Source organism: Scardinius erythrophthalmus (genome assembly GCF_964197995.2).
Source record: "Scardinius erythrophthalmus genome assembly, chromosome: 11".
NCBI lineage: Eukaryota > Metazoa > Chordata > Actinopteri > Cypriniformes > Leuciscidae > Scardinius > Scardinius erythrophthalmus.
Window position 1 is genome coordinate 32,605,380 of NC_138231.1, and position 16,741 is coordinate 32,622,120.

General features: G+C 35.9%; 1 protein-coding gene across 2 annotated transcripts; it reads right to left on the reverse strand.

Annotated features, from left to right (window-relative positions):
• Positions 1-220: 220 nt before the first annotated feature.
• vipas39 (VPS33B interacting protein, apical-basolateral polarity regulator, spe-39 homolog) lies at positions 221-13,009 on the reverse strand. Of its 2 annotated transcripts, none has more exons than XM_081378543.1 (19): positions 12,937-13,009; positions 12,559-12,651; positions 11,941-12,046; positions 11,024-11,155; positions 10,916-10,954; positions 10,764-10,828; positions 9,946-10,002; positions 9,432-9,524; positions 9,269-9,302; positions 9,065-9,167; positions 8,835-8,862; positions 6,766-6,839; positions 6,584-6,659; positions 3,501-3,623; positions 2,020-2,061; positions 1,595-1,771; positions 1,420-1,509; positions 1,238-1,342; positions 221-1,056 (listed from the first exon to the last, which is right to left on the reverse strand). In XM_081378543.1, exons 2-19 carry the CDS (start codon positions 12,649-12,651, stop codon positions 1,036-1,038), a joined length of 1,458 nt encoding a protein of 485 aa, XP_081234669.1. In that variant the 5' UTR covers positions 12,937-13,009; the 3' UTR covers positions 221-1,035. The 2 variants fall into 2 exon arrangements, with proteins under 2 accessions (XP_081234669.1, XP_081234670.1); XM_081378544.1 differs by having other exon boundaries at positions 12,790-12,940.
• Between the last annotated feature and the right edge of the window lie 3,732 nt (positions 13,010-16,741).

Consider the following 16,741-nt stretch of genomic DNA (forward strand, 5'->3'; position numbering starts at 1 on the left):
CTTTGGTTTTACTCATTGTTATGGATGATTAAGGGAATTTGGCCTTTGTGTTTCCTCAAATTTTAACTCATGTGAAACAAGAAGTCATTGCTGGACAATTTCATGTTCCTAGTCAACATGGTGTGCTAAAAAAAAGGTAAATATTAATGGGAACATACTTGTATGATATTTTACTCATAAAAAATTCTAGAGGTGCTAATAATTGTGGCCAACTTGTTTTGGAGAAAAACATTTATTTCATAATGTGATTTCCCCTCACTTTCAATTCTTTTACTTCAATGAAGGGTTCGATTTTTGCGATTTCTTTGAATGAAAGATCAAAAGGATAAACAATGCAGATTTATTTTTTACAGCCATTTTTGATCATATTTACAAGGGATGCCATTAATTCTGACCACAACTGTGTATATATATATCTTCCAGAGTTGAAAGAACTGAGACTTATGGGAATCTTATGAAAAAGCTTATATGACACAACCACTGTATGGTTACAAGTCCCCAAAATGAAACAGTGGGGGAACTTCCTCACTCTTACTGTCATAAATTGACTGTGAACAAACACTGAAGAAACTGTGACAGATCTTTCCTGTCACGACAGTCAAAAACCTCATTAACAGCTTTTATCTTACCAAGACTCACATTTTCAGTCGGGTATTTACCAGAAAGCATTTGTGTCAGTGTCATGTTCTCTTTAATATAAAAAGCAGCGAATAATGAGGAATGTTCAGAAATCCATACACAGGCAAACAAATAGGTGTGAGGGCTTTAAGAAAATGCTGTTCACGTCAGCAACCTCCCTTATTTCTTTATAAATGTTCACCTGTAGAGTTGGCAGAAGGACACTTGGCAGTTTAAACTTGACACTTAAACAGATGCATTTGCAAAAGAATCACTCCAGAATGACTGGTTCTTTGAAACGTTCGATATATGTGAGGATTTCAGTCCTGTTTGTCCAGGTTTAACCTCAAAAAGGCTCCATTTTAAGCAGCATCATAGTGTGCAATATTGTCTCTGCCTTGTGTGAGGATCCATGTGTCAGTTTTTCCATCGGATTTGCTTGAGGAACAAAAAGGAACAAAAATCAGACATTTCAGTTCATAGGAGCACAACACTGCACTGAAACGTGTGAAGTGACCTGTGGTGGACACTGACAAATTACTGTAAAATGTTACTCCTCATCTGTTTTGAAATGGTGAATCAGAAAATGATTCAGCAATGGCTGCTCACTTCCTCTTACCCCGCTACTGAGGAGTTCCTGAATCTTCCTGTGCTCGACCGAGCCTCGTTCCAGCTTCTCTCCGTAAACAGTAAGCTGCTGTCGGTCCTTCAGGTCTCTGTATGTCTGAATGGACACAGCAAACGCAGTGAGTCACACTGAGAAAGCCACAAACAGCCATACCGACTCAAGAATCGACTCACGTTGATGATGATGTCATGGCACTTATATTTCAGAGCCACACTGAGCTTGAGCTCTGGGTCGTCGATGAGACTCACATACTCCTGCAGCACCTGCAGATCATGGGAAGCTGCGTTGAAGTGCATGCTGGCAGAGAGGCAACTGAGCAGTTTTATCACAACATGGAGACTGATGTACCTGTACAGGGGCGCTGTTCTTCTGCAGGATGTCCACCACCCTGTGAAAGCCAATGGGAGACCTTTTCTTGGTGTACCCCAGCCAGTTCTTGGTGTTGAACAGACTATCCACATCAAACCATGATTTCAACTTCGCTCTTGCGCCAAGAGCTGTGAGAATGTACTGCTTTTCTGAAATCTGCCACGGCAAACGTGACAGAACAGGTTAATAAAAAAAGGGAAGGAAACTCAAAACTTACACATATGCTTATTTATACATTACTAGTCAAAAGTTTAGACACATTTTTTGTATTTCTAATGACTGTGGAAACATTTATCTTAAGGTTTAGGTGTTTGTAGACAAATATAAAAACTACACTGAAAAAACTATACTCGGCGTGACTTTGAAGAATCTAAAATATATGAACACATGACTGTTTATCTTACCCGAAAGGTTTTTCTTATGTTTGATGGGCTGCTGAAAGTTCCCTGTAGAAGAAGACATTTTTTTTTAAATACAGTCTACAGTGGGCCCCAAAAGTACCTGGATTTAAACAACACTACAATGTTTCAATATCAAACAAGGTATCATGTACAGTATTAAAAAAATAAAGCACTTTTCTTGGAAAAATCACATCAGAAATTGAGGCTTGTTAGGTTTCAGATTTTAAAATAATAGACGTAAGCCTGTTTTCCACAGACATGGTTAAGATTAAGCCAAGATTAGGCCTTAGTTAAATTAGGACATTTAAGTAGTTAAAAAAAAAGCAAAAAAAAAAAAGTAACGTGCCTTAGAAAAAACTGATGTGCATCTTGAGACAAACCAATAACACTAAATCATTATATATATATATATATATATATATATATATATATATATATATATATATATATATGAAGAGTTCAGATGCAAAAGCCTCTAAGTGACATCTGAAAATTTCTTCTAGAATGATCATTTTTATCAAGCTTGTATATTTAAGTTCAGTAATTTCACTTAAATGACAAGTAATAAGTAATTTTCATTGCCATTTAAGTGAAATTACTGAACTTTAATATACGAGCTTGATAAAAATGATCATTCTAGAAGAAAATTTCAGATGGCACTTAGAGGCTTTTGCATCTGAACTCTTCATATATATATATATATATATATATATATATATATATATATATATATATATATATATATATATATATATAATTTTATTTATTTATTTATTTTTTAATTATTTGACTAAAAACAAAAAGTCATGGAAAATTCATATTTAAAAGCTAGCCTGCTTGCTTGAATTAGTCAACGAATAAGACAAACTGAATGGAATACAATGTATACACTACTGTTCAAATGTTTTCTGAAGGAAATTAATACTTTTATTCACCATGGACACAATAAATTGATCAAAAGTAACAGAAAAGACATTTATTATGTTACGAAAGATTTCTACTTTATGTTCTTTTGAAATTTCTATTAATCCAAGAATCCTAAAAAAACAATATCAAGGTTTCCAGAAATGTTAAGCAGCACAACTGTTTTAAATAATTTAAATAATTGATAATAATTGATAATAATAAGAAATATTACTTGAGCAGTAAATCATCATATTAGAATGATTTCTGAAGGATCATGTGACACTGAAGACTGGAGTAATGATGCTGAAAATTCAGCTTTACCATCACATGAATAATTACATTTTTAAATATATTACAATATTAAACAATTATTTTAAATTGCAATAACGTTTTACAATATTACTTAATGTTTTACTGCAATTTTTACCCTTGCCTTAGAGAAACATTAGAAACATAAGATAGTGTGTATTGTAAGACTATATTATATATAATGTATATTACATTATTTATATATATTGAAATACTGTATATTCAGTTTGTCTACATAATATAATACAATATAAAGCAGGAGCTCGTACCTCTGACTCTCCGTAATGGTAAAAGCAGGAGTAGTACAGTGTGGTGATGATTGGCATATTAAGGATAGATGCTTTTCTAGGGAACTTTTTAAAGATATCTGCATCTGCCTTCTTGTCACTAGCCTGAAAAGACAAACAAGAATTAAATGAATTTCTATGAAACATGCTGTGATAGACCCTGCTTCACAAATCATGTGGCAGTAGCATAAATTCACTTAAGTGTCATATTAAGAGATTATGAAACTCACACCGAAAGTGTGATCAGTGCTGCACTTTGACCCAGAAGCTCAGCTTAGAAAGAGCTTATTATCTTAGCAAAATGTTACATTATGAACGTAGCATAAAACACGGTGAACATATGTATATGAAGAAACCTATAACAATAACTTCTCCCCCATTGTTAGAAAATGTCTAGGGCTTGATGCATGTTACAAATGCAATTTCTAAAATCAATGCAGTTATGCAGAAAATATCATGGTCCTCATGCATAGCCATAGTGAGTAGCAGACACAGGATGTGTGAAACAGAAAATGCACAATGTTTCAGTTTGAAGCAAACCGAATCACACTTGTTCATAGGTGCTATTATGCAATCTAAGGAAACATCTGCCGTGTAACCCAATTTGAGAGAAGCCCATCCCTTACACTTCCCTCTGTACAGAGCGATCCGTCACCTATCACACCACCCTCAGTAAAGAGGAAGAGTGAGGAGGTGAATAGGAAATATTTCTTTAACAGCACAGTAAGGTGAGGCAGAAATAGAAAAGCAGAAAACCTGTGTCATTTTATTGACACGTGTGTATGTATATGACTTGCACACACTCGCACAAGTCACACATTGACTTGCACACACTCACACATACATATACAGTGAGGAAAATAAGTATTTGAACACCCTGCTATTTTACAAGCTCTCCCACTTGGAAATCATGGAGGGGTCTGAAATTGTCATCGTAGGTGCATGTCCACTGTGAGAGACATAATCTAAAAAAAAAAAATCCAGAAATCACAATATATGATTTTTTAACTATTTATTTGTATGATACAGCTGCAAATAAGTATTTGAACACCTGTCTATCAGCTAGAATTCTGACCCTCAAAGACCTGTTAGTCTGCCTTTAAAATGTCCACCTCCACTCCATTTATTATCCTAAATTAGATGCACCTGTTTGAGGTCGTTAGCTGCAAAAAAGACACCTGTCCACCCCATACAATCAGTAAGAATCCAACTACTAACATGGCCAAGACCAAAGAGCTGTCCAAAGACACTAGAGACAAAATTGTACACCTCCACAAGGCTGGAAAGGGCTACGGGGAAATTGCCAAGCAGCTTGGTGAAAAAAGGTCCACTGTTGGAGCAATCATTAGCATAATCATTAGTAATACACTAAGACGTCATGGTCATGGTTTGAAATCATGCATGGCACGGAAGGTTCCCCTGCTTAAACCAGCACATGTCAAGGCCCGTCTTAAGTATGCCAATGACCATTTGGATGATCCAGAGGAGTCATGAGAGAAAGTCATGTGGTCAGATGAGACCAAAATAGAACTTTTTGGTCATAATTCCACTAAACGTGTTTGGAGGAAGAAGAATGATGAGTACCATCCCAAGAACACCATCCCTACTGTGAAGCATGGGGGTGGTAGCATCATGCTTTGGGGGTGTTTTTCTACACATGGGACAGGGCGACTGCACTGTATTAAGGAGAGGATGACCGGGGCCATGTATTGCGAGATTTTGGGGAACAACCTCCTTCCCTCAGTTAGAGCATTGAAGATGGGTCGAGGCTGGGTCTTAATGACCCGAAGCACACAGCCAGGATAACCAAGGAGTGGCTCTGTAAGAAGCATATCAAGGTTCTGGCGTGTCCTAGCCAGTCTCCAGACCTAAACCCAATAGAGAATCTATGGAGGGAGCTCAAACTCCGTGTTTCTCAGCGACAGCCAAGAAACCTGACTGATCTAGAGAAGATCTATGTGGAGGAGTGGGCCAAAATCCCTCCTGCAGTGTGTGCAAACCTGGTGAAAAACTACAGGAAACGTTTGACCTCTGTAATTGCAAACAAAAGCTACTGTACCAAATATTAACATTGATTTTCTCAGGTGTTCAAATACTTATTTGCAGCTGTATCATACAAATAAATAGTTAAAAAAATCATACATTGTGATTTCTGGATTTGTTTTTTAGATTATGTCTCTCACAGTGGACATGCACCTACGATGACAATTTCAGACCACTCCATGATTTCTAAGTGGGAGAACTTGCAAAATAGCAGGGTGTTCAAATACTTATTTTCCTCACTGTAAATAATATGTATAAATATAATAATATATATATATATATATACACACACACTGACACACATATTATGTAATGCGATTTGACAGCACTAATTATATTATATTACATAATTAAAATAACCAGTACATTGGTTCAGTAATTTATACTTACATTTGCAGTCAAAGATTTGGACACATTTGACTGATTCTGATCTGAAATTCTTTAAAAAAACAAACTAAATTGTATAATTTGTTTTAAATGGATGAGTTTAAATTATTTATTGGTCGCTACATCATTTCCATAGTTCCAGTTTTAATGACTTTAAAGTCCAACTGAAATCCAAATTGACCCTATTTACTTTGTTAGCGCATATTACTAGTCTTGTGGTGAAAAATTAATCCGTGCAAGTTAATACACAAAAAAAAAAAATTTTTTTCAATTGTTTGCCGTGGTAATCTTTAATCAAAGTCTGAAAAGTTACTTCCGGTCTGGAATGGCGTTCCTTCTCTGATGATGTAGGTTTGACGGCTTGGGTTGGGAAACGCTTAACCACTCCCCTCAAACCGTTAGTCTGCTATGAGCGAGAGATGGAGAGGAGGAGCGCTAGAGTAAAACCCTGCCCTCTGTTCAATATTCCGTTTCACTTGGAAGTACGTCACAACACTGGAGAAAAGTCGTTTGCAACTTCCGGTTCACGCAGACTTTAATATTATTTTAAAACGTGTATAAGCAATGTAATAAATAGGTAGGTGTGTCCTAACTTTTGACAAGTTGTGTATGAGTGGTTGGACTCGTTCCCTCACCTCTATGATTATTTGCCTCTCGAGGAGTGTATAGTGGTCTTGAACGAGAGTGGCGTCGTCATGAGAAAAAGGAAGGCTGAGGGAAAAAAAAAAACAGCAAGATCACATGGATCAGTTTATCATCAAAGAAGAGTGGATGATGATTCTGAACTCTCGACTGAATCACTCTGAAAGATCGCTACCTGAGGCAACTTTTGAGGAAGTCTCTTCTTCGCCCTTCATCCTTAATATTCAAGTGTTCCTTGTATTGGATCAACTGTTTGAAATACAAAGAGGACTTTTTAATGAATGTGTGATCGAACAGAAACGTCACTGCAAAAAATTTCATTAGAAAGTCCAACTTCCTCTCCTTTCACTTTATATTAAAACAAAGAGGAGTGATGAGACAAAGCGGAATTCTTCCTCTTTTCGCTTCTATAAAGTCATAAACTAATTTCAGCTGTCATTAACCCTTAATAACATAGGGTACAAGATTTTACAGTTTCTTTTCTACTTGTTTTTTTCTAAGCGAAACACAAATATAATCAACATTTAATTAAATATTTTAATATTTAATATAATTAGAATTATATACAGTACAGGTCAAAAGTTTGGAAACATTACTTTTTTTTATATTTTTGAAAGAAGTCTCTAATGCTTATCAAGGCTGCGTTTATTTGATCAAAAATACAGAAAAAAACAGTAATATTGTGAAATATTATTACAACTTAAAATAATAGTTTTCTATTTGAATATACATGCAAAGCTGAATTTTCAGAATCATTACTCCAGTCTTCATTGTCACGTGACATCCAGTCTATCACATGATCCTTTAGAAATCATTCTCATATTCTGATTTATTATGAGTGTTGGAAACAGTTCTGCTGCCTAATATATTTGATGAATAAAAGGTTAAAAAGAACTGCATTTATTCAAAATAAAAAAAATATTTTGTAATAATATAAATCTTCTTTACTATCACTTTTTATCAATTTAACACATCCTTGCTGAATGAAAGTATTGATTTATAATAAAAAAAAGAAAGAAAAAAATTACTGACCAGTAGTGTATATTGTTGTTACAAAAAATTTCTATTTTTAAAAAAATTGCTTTTTTTTTTACTTTTTATTCATCAAAGTATCCTAAAAAAGTATCACAGGTTATGAAAAAATATTAAGCAGCAGAACGGTTTCCAACTTTGATAATGAATCATCATATTAGAATGATTTCTAAAGGATCATGTGATAGACTGGAGTAATGATCCTGAAAATTCAGCTTTGCATCACAGAAATAAATGATCATTTAAAGTGATCGTAATCAAATAATAAATTGAAAACCAATTATTTTAAATTGTAATAATATATCACAATATTACATTTTTTTTTCTGTATTTTTGATAAAACAAATGCAGGCTTGATGAGCAGAAGAAACTTCTTTCAAAAACATTAAAAATAGTAATGTTTCTAAACTTTTGACCTGTACTGTATATGTAACACAAGGGAAAATATGGTACTTCCACATGAAAGAGGAAGTATTTGCATTTCCATTACTTAATACTGGGCTCTCCCCTTCTGATGAAGAAATTACTCAGAAATTGGGATTTGCATTTTTTTGGAGCAAGCCATACCTCCTGGAGGCGACACTGTACAATAGAAGGTTTAAATAAAGCATTGGTCATGTGTAAACTGACATGTGTACAAGCTATGAGTATAATGACAGGTGTTCAATGAGAATTTAAAGGTGGTATCAGTGATTTCAGGCCCAAAAATATTTTTATCACATTCATCTAATCTTTCCTAACGATCCGCTAGCTGCCCGCCCCATAAGCATGCCGTCAAAAAAACGCGTCTCTGTAGGCAGCCTAGGCTCTGAGATCTGCACACAAAAACAAATGGTTTAGCCAAACACTCAAAACCAAAACAAATAGTGTTCCAACCAATCACCGACAGGGGGAGGGTGTTGTGAGGTTTTGTGCTTGTGCACGGCTGCACGCGAAGTCAGAGCTGAAGAAAAAGCTGGCTCAAAACCTCACAACACCCTCCCCCTGTCGGTGATTGGTTGGAACACTATTTGTTTTGGTTTTGAGTGTTTGGCTAAACCATTTGTTTTTGTGTGCAGATCTCAGAGCCTAGGCTGCCTACAGAGACGCGTTTTTTTGACTGCATGCTTATGGGGCGGGCAGCTAGCGGATCGTTAGGAAAGATTAGATGAATGTGATAAAAATATTTTTGGGCCTGAAATCACTGATACCACCTTTAAGTGCTGTACCTACCGCCATATCTTCTGTCCTGCCAAGAGCCCTAAAACACAGTCAGATGAGCAATGTCATGAAGGCAGTAACTCAAATAAAATGCACACAACAAAACAACCCTTCAAATCAAATTACCAATGCAAATATATGGAGAGATGCCAAGCATCCCTGCACTAAATGATCATAGACACAACTTGATACTCATTAAGAGGGGAACTGAAATCAAACTGAAATCAAAACAGTGAACTTACTTCAGTAACTCCACCAAAAGCTTTTGTTCTCCCATCTCTTTTAAATAGTGAACGTAATGACGCAAAGCCACGTCTCTCGCCATTAACTCTCGAAAGAGGATTTCTGCAACAATGACAAAAAACATGATGTTCTGGAAAATATTTGATTTATTTTGAAAATAAAAAGGAACTGGTGAGCAAAGACAGGATCAGGAAACATCTCACCTTTACTTAATGACCTTTTTAAATATATCAAAACCTGCAGAGTATGAGAATGTAAAGGATCAGTGAATAAGCATGGTATAAACAAGCTGTTTCTACTAATACGAGTCATTCTAAAGTCATGGCAGTGCTTCCGTTTAGGGTTAGTGTGTGAAGTGCGACTCACAGCAGTGATGACGTTGCCATCGTAAACAGCAACTGCTTCATCCAGCAGCAGAAGTTTGTCCTGCAGAGAGCGGAACTTTTCCAGGGAAAACGCCTGGAACAATCATTTTAATGAGATGCAAAAAGTATATTTTTCCATTGACAGGCATTCAAAAGCAGCCATGTATTCTGACGCAATACATGTTTTTTGCCAGTAAATTCATGACCCACTGTATTACAGTATATTTGACCAGTCTGTGATTCTTTTTTGAACGGCTCATGTAAAATGACAATGTAGGTCCTCCAACTACTTATCAACTGCTATTGAGAATGGAGATAAACAAATATTCTATTATAGGTATAACTATTTATGGGACAGTTCAACCAAAAAGGAAAATTCTGTCATCATTTACTAATCAAATACAGGTTTGGAACAACTGAGGGTGAGTAAATGATGATAGAATTTTGTGAACTGTCCCTTTACATAGATTTTCTAGGGCCAAATATATAATTCACAGCTCTTTGCTGCCCCCTACCCGTCCTTTCTGCATTCTCCTCACGGTTTCCTCTGGACTCAGGTCGCTGACAAAATCCTATGGGCATTAAGATAACAAGTCAATGTTAGAAACTGGTAAAGAAAAATAAATTAAACTACAGTGGAACGGTTTTACCCTCCAAACATACATTACCAGTCAAAAGTTTTTTGGAAGAAATTAATACTTTTATCCAGGAAGGATGCACTGAACTGACTTTATTTTAAAGAAACACGCCGACTTTTCGGCACGCACTGAGATGAGAAGGGTATACAGTATATGGACTTATCTAACTCTGGGGGATACGGTGAATAAGCTCCTACATGCACTTACTGTAGGGTTAGAATTAGAATTAGGATTTGGTTTAGGGTTATATGCATGTAATTATACATAATTTACTGTTACAGTAAATTATGTTACCTATAGTAAGCACATGTAGGACACTTTCTATTTCAAATAAATGCAATGTTTCTTCCTTCTTATCATCAAAGTATGCTGAAAAAAATGTATCACGGTTTCCATAAAAATGTTTTCAACCTTGATAATAATAAGAATGTTTTTCTTGAGCAGTAAATCATGATATTAGAATGATTTCTGAAGGATCATGTGACACTGAAGACTGGAGTAATGATGCTGAAAATTCAGCTTTGTCATCACAGGAATATATTAATATATATATTTCACAATATTACTGTTATCACTGTATTTTTGATCAAATGAAAGCAGCCTTGGTGAGTGGAGACGTCTTTCAGAAACATTAAAAATAATCTTACCAAGGCCAAACCTTTAAACGGTAATGTAAAAATGTCCATATGCATTACCTTTCCATCTGACCTGGGCTTCCTCAGCTCTGGTGCATATGTTCTAGTAGATGTGTCGCTAAAAGCTAGAAAACAGGGAACAACACACTTCATTTTAACACAAGAGAATTTAGGCCTAAATAAGCCGAAATGCTTCAATGACTTGAACTTACACTCAGAGAAGGACTGGAAAGCACCAGGTTTGCTCCTTGCTGAGGGAATAGAAACAGAATCAGATTGGTGGGTCTATAATGATTGAACTTAAAAGCACTAAATATTACCTTTAAACAGGGAGCTCAGGGAATATCCAGACCCTTGTTTGGACAGTGAAGGAGTGGTGTCTATTTTGGGAAAGCTCTGCTCACTCCCTGAGCGGATACTGGAGGCAGTTTCCTTGACCGACCAAGAGATGCCTTCACACAAACAATAACTGATGAGCATCCAGATGAGGTACAAACTAGTGATGGGTCAATCATGAACAACTAACTCATTTTGAACAAATTTTTAATATGACTCGGGAACAAAGAGTAGTTTTAGAATGTGTTTAGTTTATTTTGCGATGACCGCAACGCGCAACATCCCATAGGTTCAGTACAGGAAACATTAATAATTAGTCTTTGGGTCTGAGACGTTCTTTTGTCACATGACGTGATGGCCACATTGGATACAGAAAATAGTTAATAATTCCCAACCTTCCTTACAAACAAGCATGTACGTAGTTTGTTTTTTGTTTTTACTCTTACAGTTACGTGATGTGTTTATGGTCTCAAAATTCTTACAACTGATACATTTCTGAATTTCTGTCATGATGTTGAACTAGTGATGAACGAACGACTCAGACCCGAAGACTCGGGAGGTGAACTATTCATTTATATTTCCGGTATAGGGATTTGACGTGACAAAAGAACGAACGACTGCACAGCCTGAAGACCCAGCTAAGCAATAAACAAATCATTTCTGTTTCTCATAATTTGCCCTTGGCTGCATTATAGTTTTTTCTTAATGTAAATGTGATCAACGTTTGTGCAAGTTGATGTGTTTGGGAAATTGGTATTAACTTGTAACATTTCAATTATATTCTGCTGAAATAAACAAAATGACTTCATTTTGCTGAACGAGACTTAAAGATCAGAGACAGTAAAATGATCCAATCACTAGTACAAACACTGAAGACAGTAAGAGAGAAAAGACTGCATACTTCCCACAGGTTCCCCAGTCCAGCTGACTCTCTCAACGTCATCTTCATCATCATCATCATAATCACCCACCAGGATGCTGTTCACAGCCCGTTTGGACTCTTTCAGCTGGAAAATATCAACACAACAATGTCTGAATCAACTGTGGACCACAAAGAGGCGCTAGGGGAAATTTGCAGAAAATGTGAGAGGAAAATGTCAATATAAATATTTTACAAAATACATTTAACTGTAAAAATAGGTTAAATATTTTCAAATGACCTTCCTTTCTTGCAACATACATCAAGTATGCTGAAAAAAGTGCTGTATCTTTCTAGGGAGTTTTTCCTCACCAACGTCACCATTTATTTTACTCATTTGAAAGAAATTCATTCATTCACCTTAACTTACATGGTAATTAAAACGAAAAAGTAAATATTTTAAATGTAAAATTTCAGTCTTTTGCTTTGGCTAAAATAGCTAACTATTTAATTTGGGAAATAATATGTTGTCTTTATAATATTTCGCTGTACAATATGTTTTTTTAAGGCTGAATGGGCCATAAAGACTAGTGATTCTCCACTGTCATACTGCTGTGGTAAACGGGCTTTGGACTGAGAGCAGAAACACGATGAACTTACTCTTGAAAACTCATCGTCATCATCATCAAATGTGAACGCTTTAAATTTAGAGCTGTTCCAGTACTCATCATCCTCTGGTTTGGCCCGTGTCATCTGAAAAACATACACAATGTATCCCTATGTTTATTTACAGTGATTCACCTGTCCAAACGCAGAAGCTCACAGCTGCATGACACAAGCTAACCTAGCAACGTTAAACATGTCACTTCATTTAGCTGATTCTTTATTTACCAATACGATGCTCTCATCTTAATCTGCCTAAAATGTCATTTCGAGATTCGCTAAGATTGTAACATGTAAGTATTCTTTTCATGTGCATTAATTTTATTTCGTAAAAATTGTAATATGGTTTTATTAATCGCCATGTAACATATTTACCTTCGAGTTATTACAGTGAAAATCGACTCATGAAACGTCAGATTTCTTTCCTACTACTTCCTGGTTCCAACATGTCGCCAAAATAAAAGTCCGCTTTGTATTTGATTATTTAGAATATAGCTTTTTGAATACATTTACAGTGATCATAAATGCAAGACACATTACATTATTATTTTCAGATATTATTGCTGGCTATTTTTAGGGGTCCAAACACCAACATTTAAATTGAAGACAAATTTTAATTTGTCTTTTTTAAGATAATAGTATAACATTTCTAAAAAATATAGCCTACTTATTTTTTTCTACAAACGCATTACTCTTGTGGTATAAATCATAAAACAAACACTTATGTGTTAAAGTCACGATGAACTCAAAAATAGACAAGTCTTATTTTTTATGGAATATTATATTTATTTGCTCACCATTTTTTTATTCATGTGTCTTCATAATCTTAATATAATAATTATAATAATAATTCATAATCAAAACAATATCCCCTTCCTCTTGAAGTGACATCTCTTCTCTGATGATGTGTTTACTGGCGTGAGGGCGGGGCAACCTGTCACTCACATGACATCACAGAAATAGCAAACCACAACCTCAAAATACTTTTTTTTTTTTAAGAAGAAAGAAGCTCGGATATACATTAGATAATACACTCTTGTAAAGAAAGCTTCTTTATTGGCATTGGTGGTTCCATGAAGAACCTGCACAAATGTTCTTCAGATTATTAAAATTTTCTCGCCGATATTCGAGATTTATGGTCCGTTAAAGGGGGGGTACAATGGTACCATCGGCCCAAAAAGCATCGGCCCACCGTGAAAGTGCCTTGTATGTCCGATGGCCAGTCCACCGTGGTCAAAGCCACCTCATTACTGGTTTTCTGGAGCTCATGCAGATACAACTACACAGGCTGTCAACAAACTCTCAACAGGTAAATTATTTCTTTATTAAAATGTCAATATATTTTAACTTGAAAAAGTGTACTGGTTTCCTATCAGCATGTCTTTTTCTCTTTTTAGTTTAACAGAACATGTAAGTGTGAGCAGCTCTGTTCAATTAGGGACACTCATCTTTTCTCTCTACAAAGTAACAGAGATATTGAATTTATGATCCATATTGTTAGAATTATTACTTTATGCCTAAACACCCAGTCACAAGAAAACATTAAAGGTCCAGTTCTTCGTGATCCCATGTTTCAAACTTTAGTTAGTGTGTAATGTTGCTGTTAGAGCATAAATAATATCTGTAAAATTATAAAGCTCAAAGTTCAATGCAAGATATATTATTTAACAGAAGTCGACTACAATGAACGGCTCGTTTGGACTACATCCCTCTACTTCCTTCTTTAATGCAAGATGTACAATAAACTTTATTAAACTCATCAGTACATGTTTGATCATCATTCGGACCTGGTCCGAAACAGCAGACTTGTAGGCTATTAATAAATAATGGATACATACAAGCAGATGACAAATACATTATGATAACCGTAATTAAACTACTAAACTATACCTGTTTCATCTCTATACAGCACTCCAACACTGTAGGCATTATTGTCCGACTCGAAATGAACACCGTAACTGAAATTGTCACTCAGAATACACACATAATGAAGGACGTAAAGACATCATGAGCATTGTAAAGATATTTCACTTTGCTTTTTAATATGTAAAACCCAAACAGAGGCAACAAATTATATTGTTAATAATACTAATAATATGAAGATACTAATATTAATGAAAATAAACTATTATTAAAAAGGTTATTTATAACACCATTAAGGTATAGCACTTTCAAATCATTGTTCTTTATGGAACCTTCTTAAAAGGGTTCTATTTATTACCAAAAACGATTCTGCTATTGTTACAAGCCAAAGAACCCTAATTTGGTACTGTTTAGAACCTTTTTTTTTAAAGGGGTCATATAATGGTGCATACACTTTTACAAGTTTTACACAACCATCATAAAATGATAAAAATCCATCCAGTGTTTTTTTTTTTAAATCTTCTTTCTTATATGTTTCCCCCTCTCCTGAATCAAGCTGTTCGATTTTGTGATGTCACAAAATCGACGCCCTCCCACAATGGTTGATTGACAGCAGCGTTTCAACACAGACCCGCCCTCGCGAGCGAGCTGTCAATCATAGCCCGCGCCAACCGGCGCTTTCATTGCTGATAACTGGAGCACTGAGTAGACTGGCGTCTCGAACTCTCGATTGTGGTGTTCTTGGGTGTAATAACGAACACAGCATCATTTTGATGTTCCTAAGTCCTTACAGCTGAAGACGCAGTGGCTGAGTTTGTTTTTGAAGGGAATTCCCCGCGATCAACGTCAACGCTTTCATGTGTGCGCGAATCATTTCACCAGGCTGCTTTACAAAACGAGGATCAGTATAAAGCTGGTTTTGCTAAGAAGCTGCTTCTGAAAAAAGGATCGGTACCAACTATTCGTGTTCCTGCTGCACTTCCGGAAGAAGTGAGTGAGTGTAACATTTTATAACCTTTATATTAATCTTTATATTAATCTTTGCAAATCGCTTGCTGCACGCTTCACGATGAATGCAGCTATTTTTACACTCTGTACATTACGGCATGTTTTCTATGTATGACATTCTCAATATAATTCATAATCCCATGTTTATAATAAACAACGCGTTATGGTTATTATTGTGTTATTTTGTTACAAACGTGTACGTACAGAACAGAGGGGCGGGGTGAGCAAAGCTCATTATCATTTAAAGACACGTGCACTCAAACGGCGTGCTGAAAACAGAGCTGTTTTTGACCAGGTAAAATGATAGCCTGGGAAAACCCAGACTACTTCCGGCGAATTTCAATTCTCTCTTCAGGATAGTCTGGAGAAGAGCCCATTCAAACTCATTACTGTGCCGCCGAAATCGCGGCACCAATCAGAAACGTTTGGGGAGGGATTTACATGATGACGACAGCGCAGCGACACTGAAGGAGTTCTCACGCAGTGAAAAATACATTGCGGAGCAGAGAGGAGACTGACAACACGCTGACAGACAGGACAGAGCAGGCTACTTTTCGGTTACGTTTGATATTAAACATATTAAACAAAGTCTCAGCTTTCAAATTTGGTAATTTTTTTAATAGAAATTTAAACAATAAATACCGTTTTGTTGCTCTAATGTGCCGTGACAGATCGCTGTAGAGCATCAGTTAAAGCTATTCTTGTGAACCGATCATCTCTTCCTTCTAGTTAATTTAGAGCCTCAAATAAACATGAACAAACATAAGAAGGTATGTTGTTTTAACCACGGAAAGGCGTCAGTACACTCCGTTTTTCAAGTTCAAATCCTCCTATGTTAATCTACTCTCCTGACTGCTTTGTCGGACAAAATGGCGGATGGCGAAGTATGATTGGTCAGATCACCTGTCAATCAAGCTGAGCTACGTCGGTTGGTGACGCCCCTTTGGAAATGATTCGTCTACATAGCTTCCCCAGACCCTTCACTCAGTTCCAACTGAGAAGGGTCTGGTTTTAACCAGGCTAGTAAAATGAGTGTTTTCTTACAATACTAATGAGAATCTTTAATTAAAGTATGTTACAAACTTTTAATTTAGACCCTAAAGAATCATATTAGCTTGTACAAAAATGACATTATATGACCCCTTTAAAGGTGCAGTATGTAATATTGACAGCTAGTGGTTGAAAAGGGTACTGCAGTCCAAATCCAAAATATTCAAATTTAAAAAATTCAAAATATTGAGAGATTGTTCCCCCACCCCCTCCTCAGACTCAGACTCAGACTCAGACTCAACGCTCACAAGGGTTGCCA

Bases quoted from the DNA above. Each gene is read 5' to 3' on its own strand.
- vipas39 (XM_081378543.1), bottom strand. From the start codon at position 12,651: ATGACACGGGCCAAACCAGAGGATGATGAGTACTGGAACAGCTCTAAA. The intron at 10,955-11,023 runs GTAATATTTAGT...CTATTCCCTCAG, and splicing joins CCTGAGCTCCCTGTTTAAAG to CAAGGAGCAAACCTGGTGCT. The intron at 1,057-1,237 runs GTAAGAGGAAGT...TTGTTCCTCAAG, and splicing joins AGGAACTCCTCAGTAGCGGG to CAAATCCGATGGAAAAACTG.